This window comes from Plectrocnemia conspersa, unplaced genomic scaffold (genome assembly GCF_051122295.1).
Source record: "Plectrocnemia conspersa isolate PC_06_02 unplaced genomic scaffold, ASM5112229v1 ptg000003l, whole genome shotgun sequence".
Taxonomy (NCBI): domain Eukaryota; kingdom Metazoa; phylum Arthropoda; class Insecta; order Trichoptera; family Polycentropodidae; genus Plectrocnemia; species Plectrocnemia conspersa.
This window is the reverse complement of record NW_028277167.1, coordinates 13940335-13959820: the sequence shown is the minus strand read 5'-3', so window position 1 is coordinate 13959820 and position 19486 is coordinate 13940335. Positions and strand designations below refer to the sequence as shown.

The following is a 19486-nucleotide window of genomic DNA, read 5'->3' as shown; positions in this document are numbered from 1 at the left end:
TTGGTGTGCCTGACTTGGTCAAGAATGCAACAGAGCTTTCTGGTCCAGTCGTATATTAACTAGAATGGAAGAGGAGCAGGGCCGGCCCTAGGTTATTTGGCGCCCCAGGCAAAAACTAAATTTGCGCACCCCCCCCCTATTAATACTTCAATAGCTCATGAGCGCAAAAATATATTTTAAATGAAAGTAATTTAATATTATATTTAACACCATACTCTTTTGCGATTGTGGGTATTTAAGAATTTGTAGTTTATTTTTCGTCGCGATTTTTTACGCGTGAAATAATCTAAAGAGTACACAGTAGTGTATACAAAAAAATAAATATCAGATTATATTCTTTAACAATATTGTTTGATATTTTTAAGTGAATATTGCGCCTTTTATTGGTATCACGGCGCCCCACAAGATCTAGCGCCCCAGGCGACCGCCTGTACTGCCTGCCCATCGGGCCGGCCCTGAAGAGGAGTATTACTATATGATGATACTCGTCTTTTAGTTTCACCCATTCACTACTTACAAAACAAATGACATTACTATTCTTCTTTGAGGCATGTTGAAAGTATAGAACACGCCTGATTACAGAACACTTTCTACACAATCCAGGCCTTCCCAGTATTCTCCTTGTCACTCGTTATGAGAAACGACGCTCACTATGCGAGTCCTTTCTACAGTTTTATTTTCTTTTTATGCGAATTTTTCGTTATGAGATGCCACTGTATTATTTTTATGTTGCTGTTTAAATTTTCAACGAATTTATTTAACACGTGACTTAGATCGAAATAAAGAAAAATTACGCCAAATATGATAACCCCAACGTCGGTGGTCGAAAAGCTAAGTAACGTTTTGAATAAATCCGTAAAAAAATTAATATTTATATACATGGATAATTTTTTTTCGCTGGTAATATTAATATTTAAATTTCGGGATTCATCGCAATGGGAACTTACCGTTCGATATTTCGGCAGTGATATTCCTTCCATGGTCACGAATTTTCAGCAACTGCCACTCTCGTCCTTGATCTTGTCATATATTGACGCGCTTGTAGTGGGTCAGAATTAATGACATATGTATATATATATATATTATATATATACATAGCAAAACATATTAATTATAAATATAATAAACATTAGTAAAATAATCTAAATATTTATTTTTAAATATTCACATGGTTCATCATGACTTTTAACAAAAATAATATACATTTATAGCTTTCATATTTTTACAAAACATGTTTTGAAATTACATGTTTTAAATATTATTTTCATAAATAACATAAAAGTTTATTTAATTATATTGGCGATTTAATCGAGCAATTTTATTTAGTTCACCTTTAAATACATAATATTAAAGAAAATTAATTGGCAGTAAGAAGTATTACATTATATTAAAATTTATCATTTACCTGTTAAATTATAGTTAATTTAATTAAAAGATATCAACGATTGACGAGAGGTAATATAATATTATTAATGACGTAAAACTATTTTATAATATATTCGAATTTATTATTTTTATAAATTATAGTGCTCGGTCTAGCAACGTATGTTTTTACTTAAAAATGATAAAATCAATCTAATCGGTCAAATCTTGTTCCTCCGCTTCTAAAGCCGTCTCCGTGGGTAAGAGTGGTGCTGGCGGAGGAGTAGTGGGTGCCGGGGAAGACGTCGACCTCCACAGATGCGGAGTGCTAGACGATTCACCGAGTAAGTTCGAAGTAGACGGTTGTTTGCCACCGGGAGTAATAGTAATTGAAGAACTTTGGTATTCTTCTTGGGCTGGACACTCGAAATGCACCAAATGGAATACCTATATTGGTTAGATTAAAATATATCCACAATTTTATGTTGTTTTAAAATCAATCATGTTTAACTTACTTCGTTGGCCGTGTTCTGTGTTCCTACAATTTTGATAAGAACTACCGGTCTCGGTGGAAAATGTACAACTTGCCAAGATCTGAAAATATATTAATTTATCAAAAGATCTATTTCATATTGATTTGATAGTTTTTATTACCTGCACGTCTCCCGTGTTCTATCAATAGCGATTTCCCAACGACAGTCGTTCACAGATGTTTCGATGAAATATGAATAACTACGATCGTCACAATCCCAAAGTAGCATTCTCATCGAGCTTATTACATAAGGTTGGGCTAGTTGCACTACAATAGAACCTGATCCGATTTGATGACAAGTATAACCAGAATCCCAATCGTAATTTTCAATATTACCATCGAGAAGACAATTTCTATAGCGGCTGAAATATATATACATATTATCTATATGCATCATGTATGTAAGTATAAAAATTATTTTTAGATATTTACCTCACACCTTCTACAACAGTCGCACATAAAGGTAAGGTTGCAACGTTGTAATTAGGTTTCACTAAGCCATCTATCAACGGTGGTATATTTTCAGTGTGCATGGCCTCTAACGAAACAGCATGGAAAACCATATTGACCGTGTTGTTTGTTCCCACGATTTTAATATACTGAACGACCCTCGGTTTAAAAAATAAATTTTGCCAAGAACGGCAGTAATATGACGAATGATTTACAACACACACCCAGTCCACTTGATTAACAGATACTTCTATATAATAACTATACGACCTAAAATAAGTTTATTGATGATTAATATTTAGCATAATATAAGTTAATAGATAACATTATTGATTATTATCGTACCTCATATCTCTATCCCACAAGAGTAATTTGATATGATTGATTATACTCGGCGTTCCGAGCTTAACAATTATTCCTACGTTATCGCTAGTTATTATAGGATGCCGAGTGTATCCTCTCTCCATATCGTAGGTGCACAAACAATCCAATAAAGCAGTTCTCATTTCGCCTTGTATAACAGTAGATTCATATTTTGCAGTAGCTATATTTTCTTCCGGTACTATAAACATCAGGATAGTTGCTTTATAATTTGTAACACACTTCTTTATATTAGCTTTAGAAATGTTAAAATATTTTTTAGCGCATTCAGTTTCATATTGAAGTTCATAGGAAAACGATTTTTTATTTCTCAAATGTTATAAAATTGTATATAAGCTACAAGAAAAATAACAGATATGAAGAGTGTAGAATAATAACGGGGAACTCTCAAAGTTTATGTTTCATAATACTATTCTTTAAATCGTTAAGAATAGTCCTGCAAGCCATATTTTTAATATTTATTGCAAGATTATATATGTACATATATGTATTTTGTGCAAGTTCTCACATTAAATGTAACGACTTACATAACTGTCCTCTATGTCGTAGATTTGAACTATTAACGTTAGTCTTTTCTTGAATTGCATCTAAGAGCATATCTGGAGTTACGAAAGGAAACGGTCTCACTACAGTTAATAGATCTTCTAACGACATCAGCGGTAGACGCACACATTTTAAAATAGTCTCCTAAAATTAGTATAAACGTATCATTTTTTGCGACATATATTTTTAATAAAAACATGTAGTATTAAAATACACAGTACTAAGGAATTGAACTGCTCAAGAGCTTTATATGTATTTATAGGATCTAATAGAAAAAATCATGCAAAATCTTTATAAATAAATATAAAAGTCTCACATGAAACATAGTATAAATATTTACCGCCTCAGTTTGTCCACCGTTTTGTTTGAAAACATTAGAGTTAGCTTTGCACCAATTACATACGGCTTTGAACACTGCAACTTCCGGTGAAAAGAACGAATCTCTAATTAACAACTCTTGCAACGATTCCTAAGTAAGTAGAAATATAAAAATATCATAATTGTGAATGATGTTTAAATAAATAAAAATGCTTACTATTGATATATTATGGAAAGACTCATGCTGCAATACTTCCTGGGCATTTCTGTCCATAAAGTTGTAACACACATTCATTAAACCCTTTAATCCATATAACCTATTAAAAATAATTAAAAATATAAAAACAAGGTTTTAAACAAATATATGAATTTATAACGGAACGTACCGAGCCGCATCCAAAATCGCACAAACATTCCGCAATGCGAGTATTTGGCGAAGATATTCAGATATGGCCGTTTCTAATTTTAAAAATCCAAATTGATGAGCTAATCCCAACGTGTCTAAAATATTATCTTCCCCGAGCGACGACAACGCCATGTGACCTATATATTATATTATTGTGTAAAATATATTTGCGTAACGCATAATATGTAATATGAAATAAAGCATACCGGAATAAACATAACGTAATAGTGCTTTGAATGCATTCAGCGGAGTGCCTTGCAATTCGATTTGATCCTAAAAACACATTATTATATATGTATGTTTATATAGATATTTATAGTTTATATAATAACAGCTAACCTGACTAGCTTCTCGCATTCCTCCGAACAACAAAGCTCTAAAATATTCGCTTCTGCAAGCAAGTATCACTTTATGCGCCGGTATTGGTTGATTTTCAACAACTAGCGTTATATCGGAATATTCTTGAGATAGGCACAAATGGCCAATGTTTTCGGAGAGGTTACCTTTAACAATGGAATGGTTTTAATAGTAGCGTGTTATCTATTTTGATCTGATTTAACGTATACAAAACATACTAGAGTGTTCGATGTCACCAGACTCATCAGGAGCATTGTCGTTACTCCTCGCTATTGAGCTTCTGTATAAAAAGCCTCTTTGACTACTCATGATGTTATATTTTCTATTTCAATATCAACAACAAAAACACATGACATAATATACTCGTTAATGTTGAGATAATGTAATATTCGCTAAAAAAAATATATTCATATTTAATTATTTGATATGAATTTTAGTAAAAACGTTTCAATATTAGAAGGCAAAACGAAATCAAAATATAAACAAACGCACCTCACTCATCTGACGGATCGCAACAATACGCTTATTTCACTTAATAAAACTTGGCCTTAATAACTAACAAATTTGACCAAAACTAATTTATTGTAAAAATATCTATAATCAACATACTTTTAAATTTAAATACAATTAATATAAATTTAAAATAAGCATCATAATTCAATTTTAATTTATATTATTATCTAAAATATTTATTTTATTGTTAGTTTGTTTAAAAAGTGTTAAACCAAATTAAAATAATAGAAAAATATTTATATTACAAAAAACACAATGAATGTAATGCTTCCTCTACATTCTCTGGAAGTTACCGAACCAAAGGTCTACCGAATACGGTCGAGGTCGCCGAAACATTAGAGCGGGCAGACCCGAGCTCGCCGAAGTAGCCCCGAATTAACACATTATATTTTCCGTCCTTACCCAACCATGGCCTACTTCCAGAGAGTGTGGAGGAAGCATAATATTGTGCACGAATGAACGTCCCTGAGCATAGACAAATCTCGACTGCGTTGACTGGATGGTATGATATTATCAAGAAACTTCGAGCTCTCGGCGTTGGAGAATAATCTTGTATGAGGGCCAAGGCTCACTCCGGGCTGTAGTGCCATGATGAAAATGTCTTTATATGCAATTTTTATTTCCCTTGGTGTTTTAACTTCTCCCCTCAAAAATAAATATGCGCGTCTTGGTGCTGGCAGTAAATCTGGCTAAAAGTGGCGAAACGTTTAAATTCGTTCCTCGAGTAGAAGTTGGCGTTCTTTTTGTTTACCTGCGACCTTGACCCTCTAAGGAAAACGTGCTGATAAGGCTTCGAAGGACCAGTGAACCATTTTTATTTACACAATTATCACTTGATGGTTTACAAGAAAAACCATCGAACTGCTACAACTGTTGGCGCATGAGGCGCTGGGCATATTCCATTACACTATTCAAAACAATTAGTGTATTCGATGATCATCTAAATATCGTTTGTCAGCATTTTTAACTCATAGGAATTAAAGAGCTTTATATGCAATAATGAACACAGTGTAATGTATAACTATTCAATAAAGGGATTAATTTGGAAGTCATAGGACAATTTGGCTTTGAAGTAAGAGTTCTCAAAGCGTGCGCGAAAATTTCTTTTTCCTTTACGTGTGACCCTAACACACATGAAATGGATGTCTTATTGTGTCTCAAGGACCATTAAAACGCTTCTGATTGTTTTAATTGTTATATTTTATTTCTACGTAACATTATGCGTATGCTTATTACCGCTTGCCAGCAGTGTAGGGACAACTCGGTTTGGACTAAACACCACTTGGTCAAAACGATTTTTGTAACGGGCATGTCCCAAATTAATCAGAATAGAGTTCCTAAAATGTTGTTCCTTTATTTAAATAACGAATATTTATTTTATTAGGCGGCACTCTGATACTGGAAGGCAGCAACATTATTTTGGTGGACTTCGACGAAAGACAACGGCAGGTGTTGCCTCATTCACAGTTCATTCGTAAAAAAATAGCATATAAACTATATACTTTGAATAAATAATACTGCAGTGGCTCGATTTGTGTGTAATTGTCAGCCGTCATAGAATATTGTTTAAAAATTAGTTCAGCACAATCCGTACTACTTGGAGCGGGTATACAAGGAAACGAAATTATTGTATTTTCTGTTATTATTTTTATTCTAGAAAATGTAGGGTATTAGTAGATACTACAATAAAATTTAAAATGTTTATTTTACACGCTTATTTATTTATTTATATAAATTTAATATAAATTATAATACAATTTATTTATACTTATTCAAAATATACATTAATATCACAGTAATGAATTGTTTTGAGGTTTAACAATTATATTATATATGTATGTACGTAAAATAAGTATCTGATTATTTCTTTGCATCCATAAAATGCCCATTCATTCTCGACGTAGCTTCAAGTTTTATATTTTTAAAAATATTGGGTGTAGACCATTTAAATCCCGAGACCAGAGAATTAGACGTTTTTAAAACTTCGCCTGAAGGTTCGTTTCTAACGTGACCGTTACTTACGTTTTTGGAGTTGTCATTGTCATGTTTAATTCTAAGCTCTTCTTTCGACAGACAAATCTGAGATCCGTTTGGAGTTTTTATAAGACCTTCGCTGTAATGAGATCTTGTTTTGTGATTTTTCGGAGTCGACACTACCGACTCACTTTTAGAACTCATATATCCACCGTTTTGTTCCGAATCGTTGATAAATATCGAATCATCCAACAATTTTCCATTATAAGGCCTCTTTTTTATCCGTTTATTTTCATGCGCTGCATACGAATATTCTTTATCTGACTGATGCGAATATTCAATAATCTCTTCGCTCTTGGAATATTCTTTAGTTTGCTGTCGCAGTCTATTGTTTAAGAGTCCATTTTCGGGATTCAAATACACTTTTCCTTCTTTGACTCTATTCTCTTTATCGCAACTCACCAAATCGTCGATTATATTCTTGGACAGTGAGTATCTCAGCTCTTCGCTGTTTTTGGGTTCGTTTGCTAATTTTAACCTATCCGAAGGATCGTGAAGATAAAACTTTTCTCCTTGATTTCCATCAGGATCTATAGATTGCATGCTCTGCGCTCTGTGTAACGATAGTCTGATTGGTTTCTTTGGCGGCATCGGTCTAGGTCTATCTAAATACTGGACGCTCTTTTTCGCGTGTCCGTTTATTATACTGTTGGGCTCTGAAGTGTAGTCTAGATGTTTCGGTCTATATTTTTTGTATCTCTCGTCGTTAGAATTTATTTGCGAGGGTTCAGAGTCGCAGTCGGGTGATTTGACATTTCTGGAATGAAGTTTTGACAGACGCCTACTAGATTTGTGGGCGTTCTGTATAATCTTTCCATCGATGCGATGGTCAATGTAGTCTCTATCTGGGTGAAAGTCTATGTATTCATCTTTTTGGGACACGGGATTGAACGCTACAAATTTATCAGAACTAATCTTCTCTTTGGCGTGACCGTTAGTCTTGCAGCTCTTACCGGATGTTTCGATGTTTTTCAAATTACTGAACATTTTAGCAGAGTCTTTGCCTTCTCTCGAGTGATTCCGCTTATAGTTCTTGATAATATCGGTGTTGTCATCGCTTTGAGCGTAGCTTTTCTTCTCCTTTAAATTCTTATAATTCGTTTCCATGTACTGGCGTTGGTTCTTCTTGATAATCTCCAAAGCCGCCGTAGTCTCACTGTTATAATCGAACGTTTTATGATCCTTAGAACTGTATATCGAATGCTGCGACATCGATTGTCTCAACGAATACGGTTTTTTATCTAAATTAGAATCGCCATCATCTTCTCCCTGACTCAAAAAATCGGAACTTCTCGATGGTTGTAGACTTAGTCTTGCATTCGTATGCTTTGGATATTTATGATTAAAATGCACGTGATTCATCTGCATGTGCGAATAAGTCTTTTTCTTTGAGCTATTAGAATCAGCGTCATTGCAATATGACTTAGTAGCATTAGATTTTTGTGTATTTCCGATAATTTCAATCTGAGTGCTCGATATGTTCGATTGATTCGATCTAGGACGTATTATAGGCAAATTGGCACTAGCTTCAACAGTGTCTTTTCCGCCAATTTCTAATCCAGGAATATTCGCAACAATCGCAGTAACATCAGGTCCTTTTTGGAACACTTGCACATCAGATTTATTTTGAACTGCCTTTGGATTTGGCTCTGAAGTGATGCTAATATTAGTGACATTCTTTTGAGTATTGACTGTAGACGTTAACAGTTTATGTGGAGAAATCAATTTAACCTAAAATATTTAAATACATAAATCATCAATATATACATTATCAAAAATAAATATTAAAAAAATACTAACATCAGATTCTTGGGTTTTGTTCCTATCCAACAACTCAGCGACTTGTTCCTCTAAATAACTAATCCTGTGAGTCAAGCGTAGATTATCGTTTCGAAGACCATCTTTGGTTCGTTTGGCTTCTTCTGCTTGCTCTCTCAACGCATCCAGCTCAGCTCTCAAAGACCCAACCTTTGAATACAATTTTAATATAATGAAAAAAATAGTTATGACAAATTAAATTTATATCAAATACCTGTGCCATAGGCGGTGGAGGATTATGCGCATTATTAGAATCTGGTATTAAAAATTCTGAATAAGATCTATTCCGCAACACGACCAATTGAGCTGGAGAAGGTGATATACTTAGCAATCTTAGCATATCTTCTTTACTCTTGGACAGTACTAGTTTTCCGTTGACTTCCAATAATCTGAAAAAAGTTTGAGTCAGATATTTGGTCAGAAAAAACCCATTAAGGTGAATAATGCATAAGGCGATTGTCGACATTCGTGCAATATACATTTTTTACTTCCGAATAATAAATGTAATGTATTCGTACAGCAGATCCACCTGCCGTGCGTTACTTTCGAGACGCCCTGTATACGCCGGTGTATAAAGGTAATTTTAATTGTGTGACACGCCAAGCGTGGTTCCTGTCTTAACGTGCATTGACCAATTTAACTTTTTAAAGTAACTACCTTACCATTCGTACCGTATCCTGTCTTTGTAAAATACACTTTACAATATAATAAATAATATAATTTATATAAATAGCCGGTAAAAAACCAATGGAAAGTTAAACTAACCGACGATAACTCATGTCAAAAGAAATACAATTAACGGCTAATCTAATTTAACGGACAAAAAAATAAAAAAATTAACAAAAAAATTGTCTACTATCAAGTATTAAAATAAACGATATAACTTGACTAGTTGAGTACGAAAGCTAATTATATTGAATATACTTTAACGACAATAAAAAGCTTGTGTTGCTTTTTTTATAAATAATATTAATTATAATTCCGCATTTCTAAATAAAGGAAACGTACGAGACATACTAACAATACTACGATTGTCAAAAAAAATAATGAAATGTACATAAACTAGGTTAATTTAAATAATAATTAAATATAAACTGAGTTAAGGATAACTATAATATAAGGTGGTCGAAAGATTTCGCGTGTTACTCAGAGTTCGATGCAATGACTTTTCAAGTTAGCGTGTTTATATGTAAGATGTGAATCATGCAAAATATTTCAAATAATAAGAACAAAACGATTAGTATATATAGTCTTAAATAAAAAATTGAAAACATAGCAACCATGTAGAAATATTAATCAAAGCAATAAGAATAGCTAAAAAAAATGGTATGAAAAGTCGATAGATGAAATAAAAAATGACCCAAATAAGATGTGGAAAACAATAAAAAAATAATTACTCCTACTCAGAGAAACGACATAGTAAATATGGAGATAGATGGAAATATATATAAAGATCCTCATCCAATAGCACAAAAAAGAAATACATACTACATTGATAGTATAGAAGAGAATAGCTAAGCACACACGTACGGATTTGCCCGTCGGACATCTGACGGATTTGTCCGGGCTTGGCCACAGACGCAAAATGTACGAGCTCGGATCTGTCTGACTGAGCTCGGTAGATATTATAGAAAAAAAGTTAAATTTATATAGTGTTTAAAGTAAATTCTAAATTTAAATGACATTTATTAATAATAATAATATATCCATACGTATATATACCTTGATCTCTTCATACATTTTCAATAATGATAATAACTTTAATTTTAGTATAATTAAAATTATATTTTTTATTATGTATTAATGTATGTAATATTTACATATCTAGAGTCTCTAAGTGCATCTTAAATTTATATTATTTTTTCTATTGTATAGTGATATAATAGAAATGGGTCATAAAATAATAAAACTTTAGACGTTGGCGGCAACTTTGGCGCAAATTAATAAAGGCCCGGGTCATATAATTATTTAAGGGACAAATTTTAACAAAAAACACTGTAAACGGTCGTTTACGCGAGCACGATCTCTGCTCAGATCTGCTTGTCCGTGTCCGATCCGTTTGTTTTGAGCATGGACAGACAACAGACAGATCTGTCCGAGCGTTTTAACCCCACACACTGGCGGATTTGTCCGTCGGACATCCGTTTCGGACAAATCCGGCGGGCAGATCCGCCCGTGTGTGGCCGGGTATTATGAATTCAATACATCAGTTTAATAATTTAGTACAATACAATTTAGTGAATTTAAATCAGTATCTATAGAATAAATTCACAACACAATTTGTAAATTGAAAAAAGGTCTAACGAATTAGATTTAAATATAATTAATAAAACTAAGAACTAAACTACATAGAAATACCTAATAATTTAAAGATTGCTACTATTATACTTATATTTAAAAAAAAATAGTATAATGGTTGAGGAAATGAGACCAATTAACATGTATAGAAAAGGGGATGGAAGAAGCAGTAATCAAACAATTAAAGGATTTCATTATTTCTCAAAACATTCTATGTGAACAACAATCGGGATTCACCGAGACTTTATATCAAGTCGCTATAAATGATTGGTTGTTAGCCAAGGATACAAACAAAATCATTGGAGCAGTTATCCCTGGATTTTAATGCACCCAGCATTTTTTTCTTATTTCCAAACATGAAGATGTCATGTCGCTGAATGAGGAGGTCATCACAGCAACAAAAGCCTATTGTGTGACCTCTCGGAATCTTACTTTTTGGATGGCTTGAAAAACGCTGGGCGAAGTATATCGAACTTAAAGGAAACTATGTTGAGAAATAAAAATAAATCAACCCAAAATAATGTGTTTTTCTATTATTTTGTTAAGAGTTATTGACCTACCCTTGTAATATCAAAGTGCAGACAAACTATCGAGCAACATGCGAGATGCGACGTCTGTCTATACTTATTATTCTGCTTAATTTCCCTGAGAGTTACGTTGGCTTAGTTTGTATTTTGGACTTGATATAATAAAAGTTCTAAAACTGACTAGTTTTAGATCTTTCATTAGGTCAAGTTGAGTTTGTTTAATTCGTGTAGGTTAGGTTTGGGCTTGAACAGCAAATGTATTGAGTTTCATAGACATTTTAAAGCAGCATATAATTTCACTAGTCCGTATCTACTGGTGAATATGTATTTGGACTTCACTAGTGAAAATATAGCTTAACCGAAAAATACACATTTACTGTAACTAGTATATATGTATGGAAAAGTTGAACTCATATTAATTGTATATAAATCTATAAAAATATATTCCGATATGATTTCACTGAAATAACATATTTATGCGATAAATTCGATACTGTTTTTTTTTATTTATTTCAAGGACCCGACAATTTCTGGTCTAGAATCAGGGACTTCATTTCAGATTTTTCGGGAGACGAAAGTTGGCAATATTCATAGTATTTCATTTAATTATATGCAGTTTCTAGTCATATTCAAGGGGGGAAGGGGCAAATGATGTCACTGACGGCATGTAATTTATCTGAAAATTTCTGCCCACGTTTGATTTTCAATATTAAAAACCACACTTAATATTAGGAGCTACTACAATTTAATTTATGTTATAGGGACCACTTAACTGTGCCTTATGCAAATGTTTCTAATAACGCTTAATCATTCGTTTTGTGTGAAAAGTTTTCATTATTACATACAATAGTGTTTGTACACATGCGTCTATTAGGTATACTTCATAAAGTTCAAACGGAAAACTATTGTTCTAAAAAGGCGTGAAATTCGCTTACTATAGAAAGCAGGCGGCCAACTTTGACCCCTTAGTCTCAGTAATAAAAAAGAAAACTTAATCACGAGCAAGACTAATTACTATAAATCATGCGACGCCATAAATCTTCTAAGAGTAAACACTTTGTACTATTAAAACTCAAATTAATAACAACGCTTCTCAAAACCTATTAGGTATTAATAAAAACACATTAAAAAGACAATCGTTACGATACTGGTCCGTTACGATGCGATTGTGGGAATAACGCCTCTTGATAATGGATGGGCATGTGAAAATAGAGTAACACCTCCGACAGTCATCCGCCAGATACCAACATCACAATTAATACCAACATATGTGAAATTCCAATTCCCACGCGAGTGGTTTATAGCTCTCTACCAATGGCGATTGTCTCTCACCTGTCGCCCTTGCACATCCCCGTGTGCTCCAAAGCCCACTCCAGCCATAGTCCTGGGACTCTGGATCTAGGTCCGGCTCCAAATTGGGGACTCTTCGGGTCGTATTCCACTTGAACGGCGTGTAAGGTCACAAGCTCCGAGCCGCTGATACAACTAAAAGAAAATATATTTTAAAATATGGTAATAAACAGAAGCACTGAGGACAAAATCAAGATTAGACAGTTAACGTTTGTATGGTATTATATATATATATATATATAAAAAATGGGCATGAAATTGAGATTCATCTCGAAAAGAGGCGTAAAATTACAACTTTACGCTATAATCCCAGAGATCAAATCACAACTAAAAAATAAAATTAGGTGTATAATTGCAATTTACTTCACATAATCGACAATGTCCCAAATAAAAGAAAAGTAACTGGTTTGTATTTAGTACACATTTTAAGTCATGTATTTGAGACGACTTTTCATGTCACATGAATTCTCTTGAATCTTTTCCCATAGTAAGGTAGGTTTTTATGATTGATTTTTAATGATACCCTTTACAAAATTTGTGATTCAAACTTAATATTCATATTAATTACGTAGTGAATTGATGGGTGAATCCTTTTTCTCGTTCTCTGAAGATCGTGACTTGAAAACCGAGGTAAGCAAATATATGTAGTGTTTCCCGTTGTCTTTTACAAACATATGCATAAATGAAATATGTGAAAGACATTTGCAAAATAATTTGATTTAGCAATAATAGCAAGAATCGAAACTTTTGAGATCGTTTGTTCAATTACAAGTACATTTATCTACTTTGAAAGTACCGATCCAATTACAATGTATCAAAGTATATAAAAAGAAAGCTTAATTTTGTGACCACACAAAAAAATCTTCGTCACTATTTTAATAATAAACGTATTTTTAACACGTTTATTCCATTCAACAAAAATTTCGTCATCAAATTTTTAAGTATACTAAGAAAAAAATGTAGAAGGCCTTGATTTAAGCACACGGAATTGGAGTCGTAAACTTTTTAATTTTGCTCTTATTTTATCTATAAAATTCCTAATTCACTATGATAAATGAAATAGATAGTATTGATTTGTAACCATTTTCATGTTCAAATTTTTAATGCATTGTAATGCAAAAATTAATCAAAGTAACTTAAAAAATCCTCAATAATAATATTAAGACAAATAAATGATTACAAAATAATTAAGGCATTTAGCTAAATATCATTAAAATGCTAATTTCATTTTTTTGCGAACTTGCAAGAATAAGGGATGCAATCGCGACACTGTGTGCACTCTAATTATATATGATTAAGGAAATCTTTTCAACATTGACTCCTTGAATTCCTATTTTTATCCTTTAAATATCGTTTTGCGATGCATAAATCTAGCAACAATACCATTTCAGATTTTACTACCTGTTTCTTTTTTTTTGTATTTTACATTGAGTATTGTTAAGCTCTTACTATTCGTAGATTTACATAAATTTTAGTTTATTCTGGGTTAAGAACCACACTAGACAATTCCATCGCGAATATGCCGCCCCCAAGCAAGTGCCGATCGGGACGGCCCCCCCCTCCGCCCCCCCATAGCTACGCCACTGAGTAAATTAAATAATTTAAAAGATTTGTGGCTTAAAAAATAATAAATTACACCAAGCAGACATATGTTAAAATATGTCTATTTTTGTAGTAAGCTGTTTTTAGTAAATTTGAGCTAAAAGACCAAATGATATACGCTACCTGTATAATTTATTATTAAATTATTTTTCAAAAAAGCAAACTTTTATTATTTGATAAATAAAATGGAGAAAATATGCATTGGATTTTATGATCTATAAATAATCAAATATGACATGTTCTGCTATTAAATATTAAACTGTCATTTTATTACACTAGTATAATAATGACTTTACTGCTTTAGGCAATAAACATCTTCATATTATTATAATAGATAGCTTCACTCTGAAGCAACCTTATTAATTGTGGTTCTCACTACATCGAGAACAGTTTCTAATACTTTAACCTCTGTTTTGACACATCTTCGTTATCATATTGATCTCATCGTCACATATCTTCGAAATCTTTTTTGAGTAGTGCTTCTAAAGTCTGCAATAGAAACTCTCAACAGCGAAGCGTCTCCGTCTTCCTTGCGACTTATTGCTGCTTTATTTATAAATCATAAAAGTATCTGGGTTGAATAATTTATTTATGAGTAGATAATAATGACATTGAATAATGCACCATCCTGTCTTGTTATAAGTTTGAGATAATTGACTGAATCTGTAGGTACATTGCATATGAAAACTCAAATTTTGTATGAGCTTTCAATGGATGTACCTTATATACTTTAAATCTGACTACTGTTTCATATGCTGACTGAAGCTTATAAATAGGTAACTGGTATCAATGTTATATTCCGGCGATTTGTGGTGAAGATGGTCAAACAGTGTATTACAGTATCGATGACATATGTTTGTATTAAGTAATTGGCGTATGGAATGCAAAATGCTACAAAAGTTACCTTTGGTCTATTTGTATAGTATAAAATAATTTTAACTTCTCAAAAGCACAATCACATCTGATCATGAAAGAAGCTTTTGCATCTAAATCAGATACCGTTCCTATAATTCGAATAAATTCAAGTTAGCAGTACAAATCCATGTAATTGAATGTAGAAATGTCTCTACAAATAACCGTTGTCGGTTGATATGCACTGGCCATCTTTAGTTTTAATACTTTATCTCCTGCCTGCCGGCGCAATATTAATTTCCGTTACGGTAACTACTACGAACCGGACTAGAAGTGCAAGTAGATAATATGTTGCAGGTACAACGCGTGTAGGATGCGCTCGCCACTGACAAAACTATTACGGTGTTGAAACACAAAATGGAAAATCTATATACGTATAATATTATAACGATATATCGAATTGCATTCGCACGCGGAATGCGGCACGTGAGTCGTTGGCTGGAGAGGAGAGCTAAACGATCTCAGGTAGTCCAACAGGTGCCGACTTTTAACCCTCCACGTGTATATACCGCATACCTGTGCGAGGTATCCCTAATATGCCAGGAGTTTTAATCATATAAGAATCTTTTTTTGTTCTATACAATAATGAAATATATGAGAGAATAACATATAATTTATTTTATATTTACTTATAGATAGTCTGCTGGTCTTGCTTGGTCTTGGCGTGGTCATCTTGTTCGATCAGAATCTGAAGAGCTCGACTCTGTTCCAATAGAGTCAGCAGCTCTAATTCCTCTCTACCCAATTGATACTCAAGCTCTGCTTGCTGTATCCGTATATCGATGTTACTGTAAAATTATAAACATAACATGCCTCAAATTAAAATATAAAAAAAAAATTGGATTTTAATTTAATAAAAATACATCATTAAATTAATTATAAATTAGTATCACATCCTTCAAGTATTACTTTAGTTTACATAACATCGTTTGAGAAACACTGCGCTGGCTTTGACGCAATAAATTATGATTCATTTAACATTTACCAGACAAAAACTCGCCGTCACAGTGCCCACTGCGACAGCACCGACAAGATTTTATTGCTTTTGACGTGAATTTTTGACTTCTGAGAAGTGATAATTGTTTTTGCGCCCACCTATTGACCAAAATTCGATTTAAATATACTTTGACCAATACTTTCATATCAGAAGTCCCTTCTAAATATAATGTAATATCGAAATGTAGACAAATTATGGAGCAATATGTGAGATGCGACATCTGCCTATACATTTTCTTCCGCTTATTTTCTAATGAGAGAAATATTTTGTAAATATAAAACTAGTATTTTAATAAATTACATGCATGTTTCTGGCCAAATTCAAAGGGGGAAACTGGCCGCCAATATAGTGCGATTTAGCGCCGTTGGAGTACCTAAAACCCAACATCCACCACCGAGATACCGCCCGAAATGTACGAAAAGACATTGAAAATTACATCAAAAGAATCGGCTGCTGCAAAGGTCCAGAGGTGGCCATTTAGTTCACATTAATTTTTATAATTAATGAAATCAATTAATAAAAAAAAAAGTTTTTTTTTTTTAAATTGGAAACTGAAATTGGATCACCTTTATATATGATATCCCTCAGCATGAACAATGTATTGCAAAAATCTATCATACAACTGAAGGACTACTTTTGATGATAATAAAACATTCAGCGTAATTACTCCTCGCGACGCTATAGACAAGAAAAAACAAAATAATATGACAATAAATTCGTCAAGATTAACATCACAATTCGGAATTTAATTCTCTCATAACATATGTATTGTCTAAATATGTATTTGAATAAAAAAAAATTTAATTTATTTAAATATTATATAGATTGAGAACCATGCTAGGTTTTGAGCAGCTGGTACAGACTGGTCAAAAAATTGTTTCCAAAATCCATCCATTGATTAACTGATTTTACGAGGAATTTTATTAATTTAATAATTCCACGTAAAATGGTTTGGAATTACTGTGTATATATTTTTACCGTAATATATTGCAATTAATAGAAGTATCTAATGAAATATAATATAGAGTAACTAATGAAATATAAAACTTGAAATTTTATCAAATCATTTAACCTTTTCAGTGCCGTAAGGACGCTGGTTTCCGATTACGGACGACGACATGAATGCCGCTAGGACGCGGGTGTCCATTTTTAGTTTTTTTTTGTAAAATTATGAAATATTTTTTTCTGTACTTTTTGTGTATTTACTTATATACATTGGATTTAATTTTGTTCCTCTAATAAATAGTGATTCACACAAAAAAATGCTTAGCATTCTTAGCACACACCACCTAATTTAGCTTGGCACTAAAAGAGTTAAAATGGCTTCAAAAATATAAAATATATTAGGCATGATATAAATGTCTTTGGACTGTAATGGTATAAGCATTTTGGGTATGACATGCATGCCTTTGGACTTCTAAAGGTTGAGGTGTATATCATGACGTATAATACACGTATTAGTATGTTGGAAAATCAATGGAGAGTAAATAGAATCAGTATAAATTAACCAAAGCTCCACAATCATTAAATATATTATTAAAACAATAGATTGAACGTCATATTTAAATTAAAAAATTCCCTTAGTAATTAAATAGTATATATATAAACAATGAAACCATAAGTAAAAATTTCTCCAGCAACTAGAATAAAAATAAATAAAATTAAGTATTAACATAATGCAATTTTAAGTATAATTATATTTTAATTGACGTATACAATTCAGCGTCGGACTATAATGGCAGTGATGTGCAAAAAAGTGACATCTTCACCAGTATAATTATAATCAGAACCATAATACATACAGTATGGCCTTCAATAAATACTACAATAGGATTGTGTATTTTTTGCAACTCGCGAATCATTTTATTTTCAATTCTGCATACTCACTCGGTAATGTCCAGTCTCTCCAGCGCCACTTTGAGGTTCTTGATACCCAGTCTTTTTGAGTCCACGTCTTGGTGAAGTACCGAAGCCCTCTCCTCGGCTGCCCTTCTCTCAACGTCGCTCAGCGGTGCCCCTGAACTCTCTCGGATGTACTTGTGCGAAATTCGGTTTATATTCATCGTCGTGCACAGCTGGTCTTTGAGACTGTTGAAGAAAAAAATAATATACTTTTCAGAACAATATTCTTAAAAAGAGTCAGGTCGACGTAACGTGCTTCGCTCGCACTCCAGCGTCAAATGGTAATAATGTTTTTTACTAAAAAATGGCAGGATAACTAATTCTACATTATTATGGTTAGTTGGGTGCCACAGTACACGATAAAAGAGCTCGCGTGCAATTGCCATAACAATTTAATGCAAAGTTGTGTTCGTGTGCAGTTTTTTTTGCGGTCGCTAGTCGAATGTCAAATTCGTTTAATAAACACGTTATGGAAGTTGCGAGACTTTTTATTAATGGATTTGGTTCAATCTTTTTAATAATCTATTTCCCTTTAAAATATAAAACGACTCATAGACATATGTACAGTAGCGTGCAAAAAACGCATCACTTCTCGAAATAATAAGATCTATTGATATCTTTAATAAAACGTTATTCATCAAAGAATTGGATTTAACAGCCATGAAATTGCCCAATCAAGACAAAAGCTTGACTATTTTGGATTAAAGAAGAGTGACGATCTCTGATAAAAATAAAATTATGGGGTGCATTATATAAAATATTACCAGGCAACTATGTGACATCAAGAAAGCCAAATAATTTAAATGTGCTTCTTATATTCCGGAATGGAAGGTATCAACTTCATAATCAGAGCACATAACTATTCCTGATTTTTATCCCTTTAATAAAAAAGCACGTAAGTTTAAATTTGGGCTCTAAATTTTAACACCCTGTATTTGAACGAAAATAGTGAGTAATGTTTTTTATCAATTTAATTGTTGGGGTTTCAACCACCTGCACATTAATTATATATACTATGACTTTTTCTAACAAATGAAAATAGCTCGTAAATAATTCTTAATATTTCATTTCATTATCACACTCGTCCTGAAACATTAATCGCTCTTAACCCATAAGTTCCGAAAAAGCTACATTTTTGTGTGAAAAGACGCGCGATAGACAATGCGTTCTACCCTGCGCAAAGG

At 32.7% G+C, this 19486-nt stretch overlaps 2 protein-coding genes across 8 annotated transcripts in view; both read right to left on the bottom strand.

Moving 5' to 3' along the window:
* Window positions 1-1133: 1133 nt before the first annotated feature.
* Window positions 1134-4925, bottom strand: BTBD9 (BTB (POZ) domain containing 9). 2 transcript variants are annotated; one of them, XM_088182053.1, is made up of 13 exons: window positions 4842-4925; window positions 4568-4741; window positions 4332-4495; window positions 4199-4265; window positions 3973-4129; window positions 3804-3903; window positions 3609-3737; window positions 3253-3412; window positions 2690-2906; window positions 2327-2614; window positions 2017-2256; window positions 1878-1956; window positions 1134-1809 (listed from the first exon to the last, which is right to left on the bottom strand). In XM_088182053.1, exons 2-13 carry the CDS (start codon window positions 4656-4658, stop codon window positions 1576-1578), a joined length of 1926 nt encoding a protein of 641 aa, XP_088038179.1. In that variant the 5' UTR covers window positions 4659-4741; window positions 4842-4925; the 3' UTR covers window positions 1134-1575. The 2 variants fall into 2 exon arrangements, with proteins under 2 accessions (XP_088038179.1, XP_088038178.1); XM_088182052.1 differs by having other exon boundaries at window positions 3585-3737; window positions 4842-4902.
* A 1652-nt stretch (window positions 4926-6577) lies between these two features.
* Window positions 6578-19486, bottom strand: part of sprt (PDZ domain-containing protein sprite) — a 37744-nt gene continuing 24835 nt past the window's right edge. For all 6 annotated transcript variants that reach the window (XM_088183071.1, XM_088183070.1, XM_088183072.1 and 3 more), the window contains 6 exons: window positions 18288-18488; window positions 16033-16191; window positions 12872-13024; window positions 8929-9103; window positions 8697-8864; window positions 6578-8627 (listed from right to left, as the gene is read on the bottom strand). In XM_088183071.1, the coding sequence (XP_088039197.1) occupies window positions 6723-8627; window positions 8697-8864; window positions 8929-9103; window positions 12872-13024; window positions 16033-16191; window positions 18288-18488 (2761 nt within the window). In that variant the 3' untranslated portion in view covers window positions 6578-6722. The remainder of the gene's footprint in view (window positions 8628-8696; window positions 8865-8928; window positions 9104-12871; window positions 13025-16032; window positions 16192-18287; window positions 18489-19486) is intronic.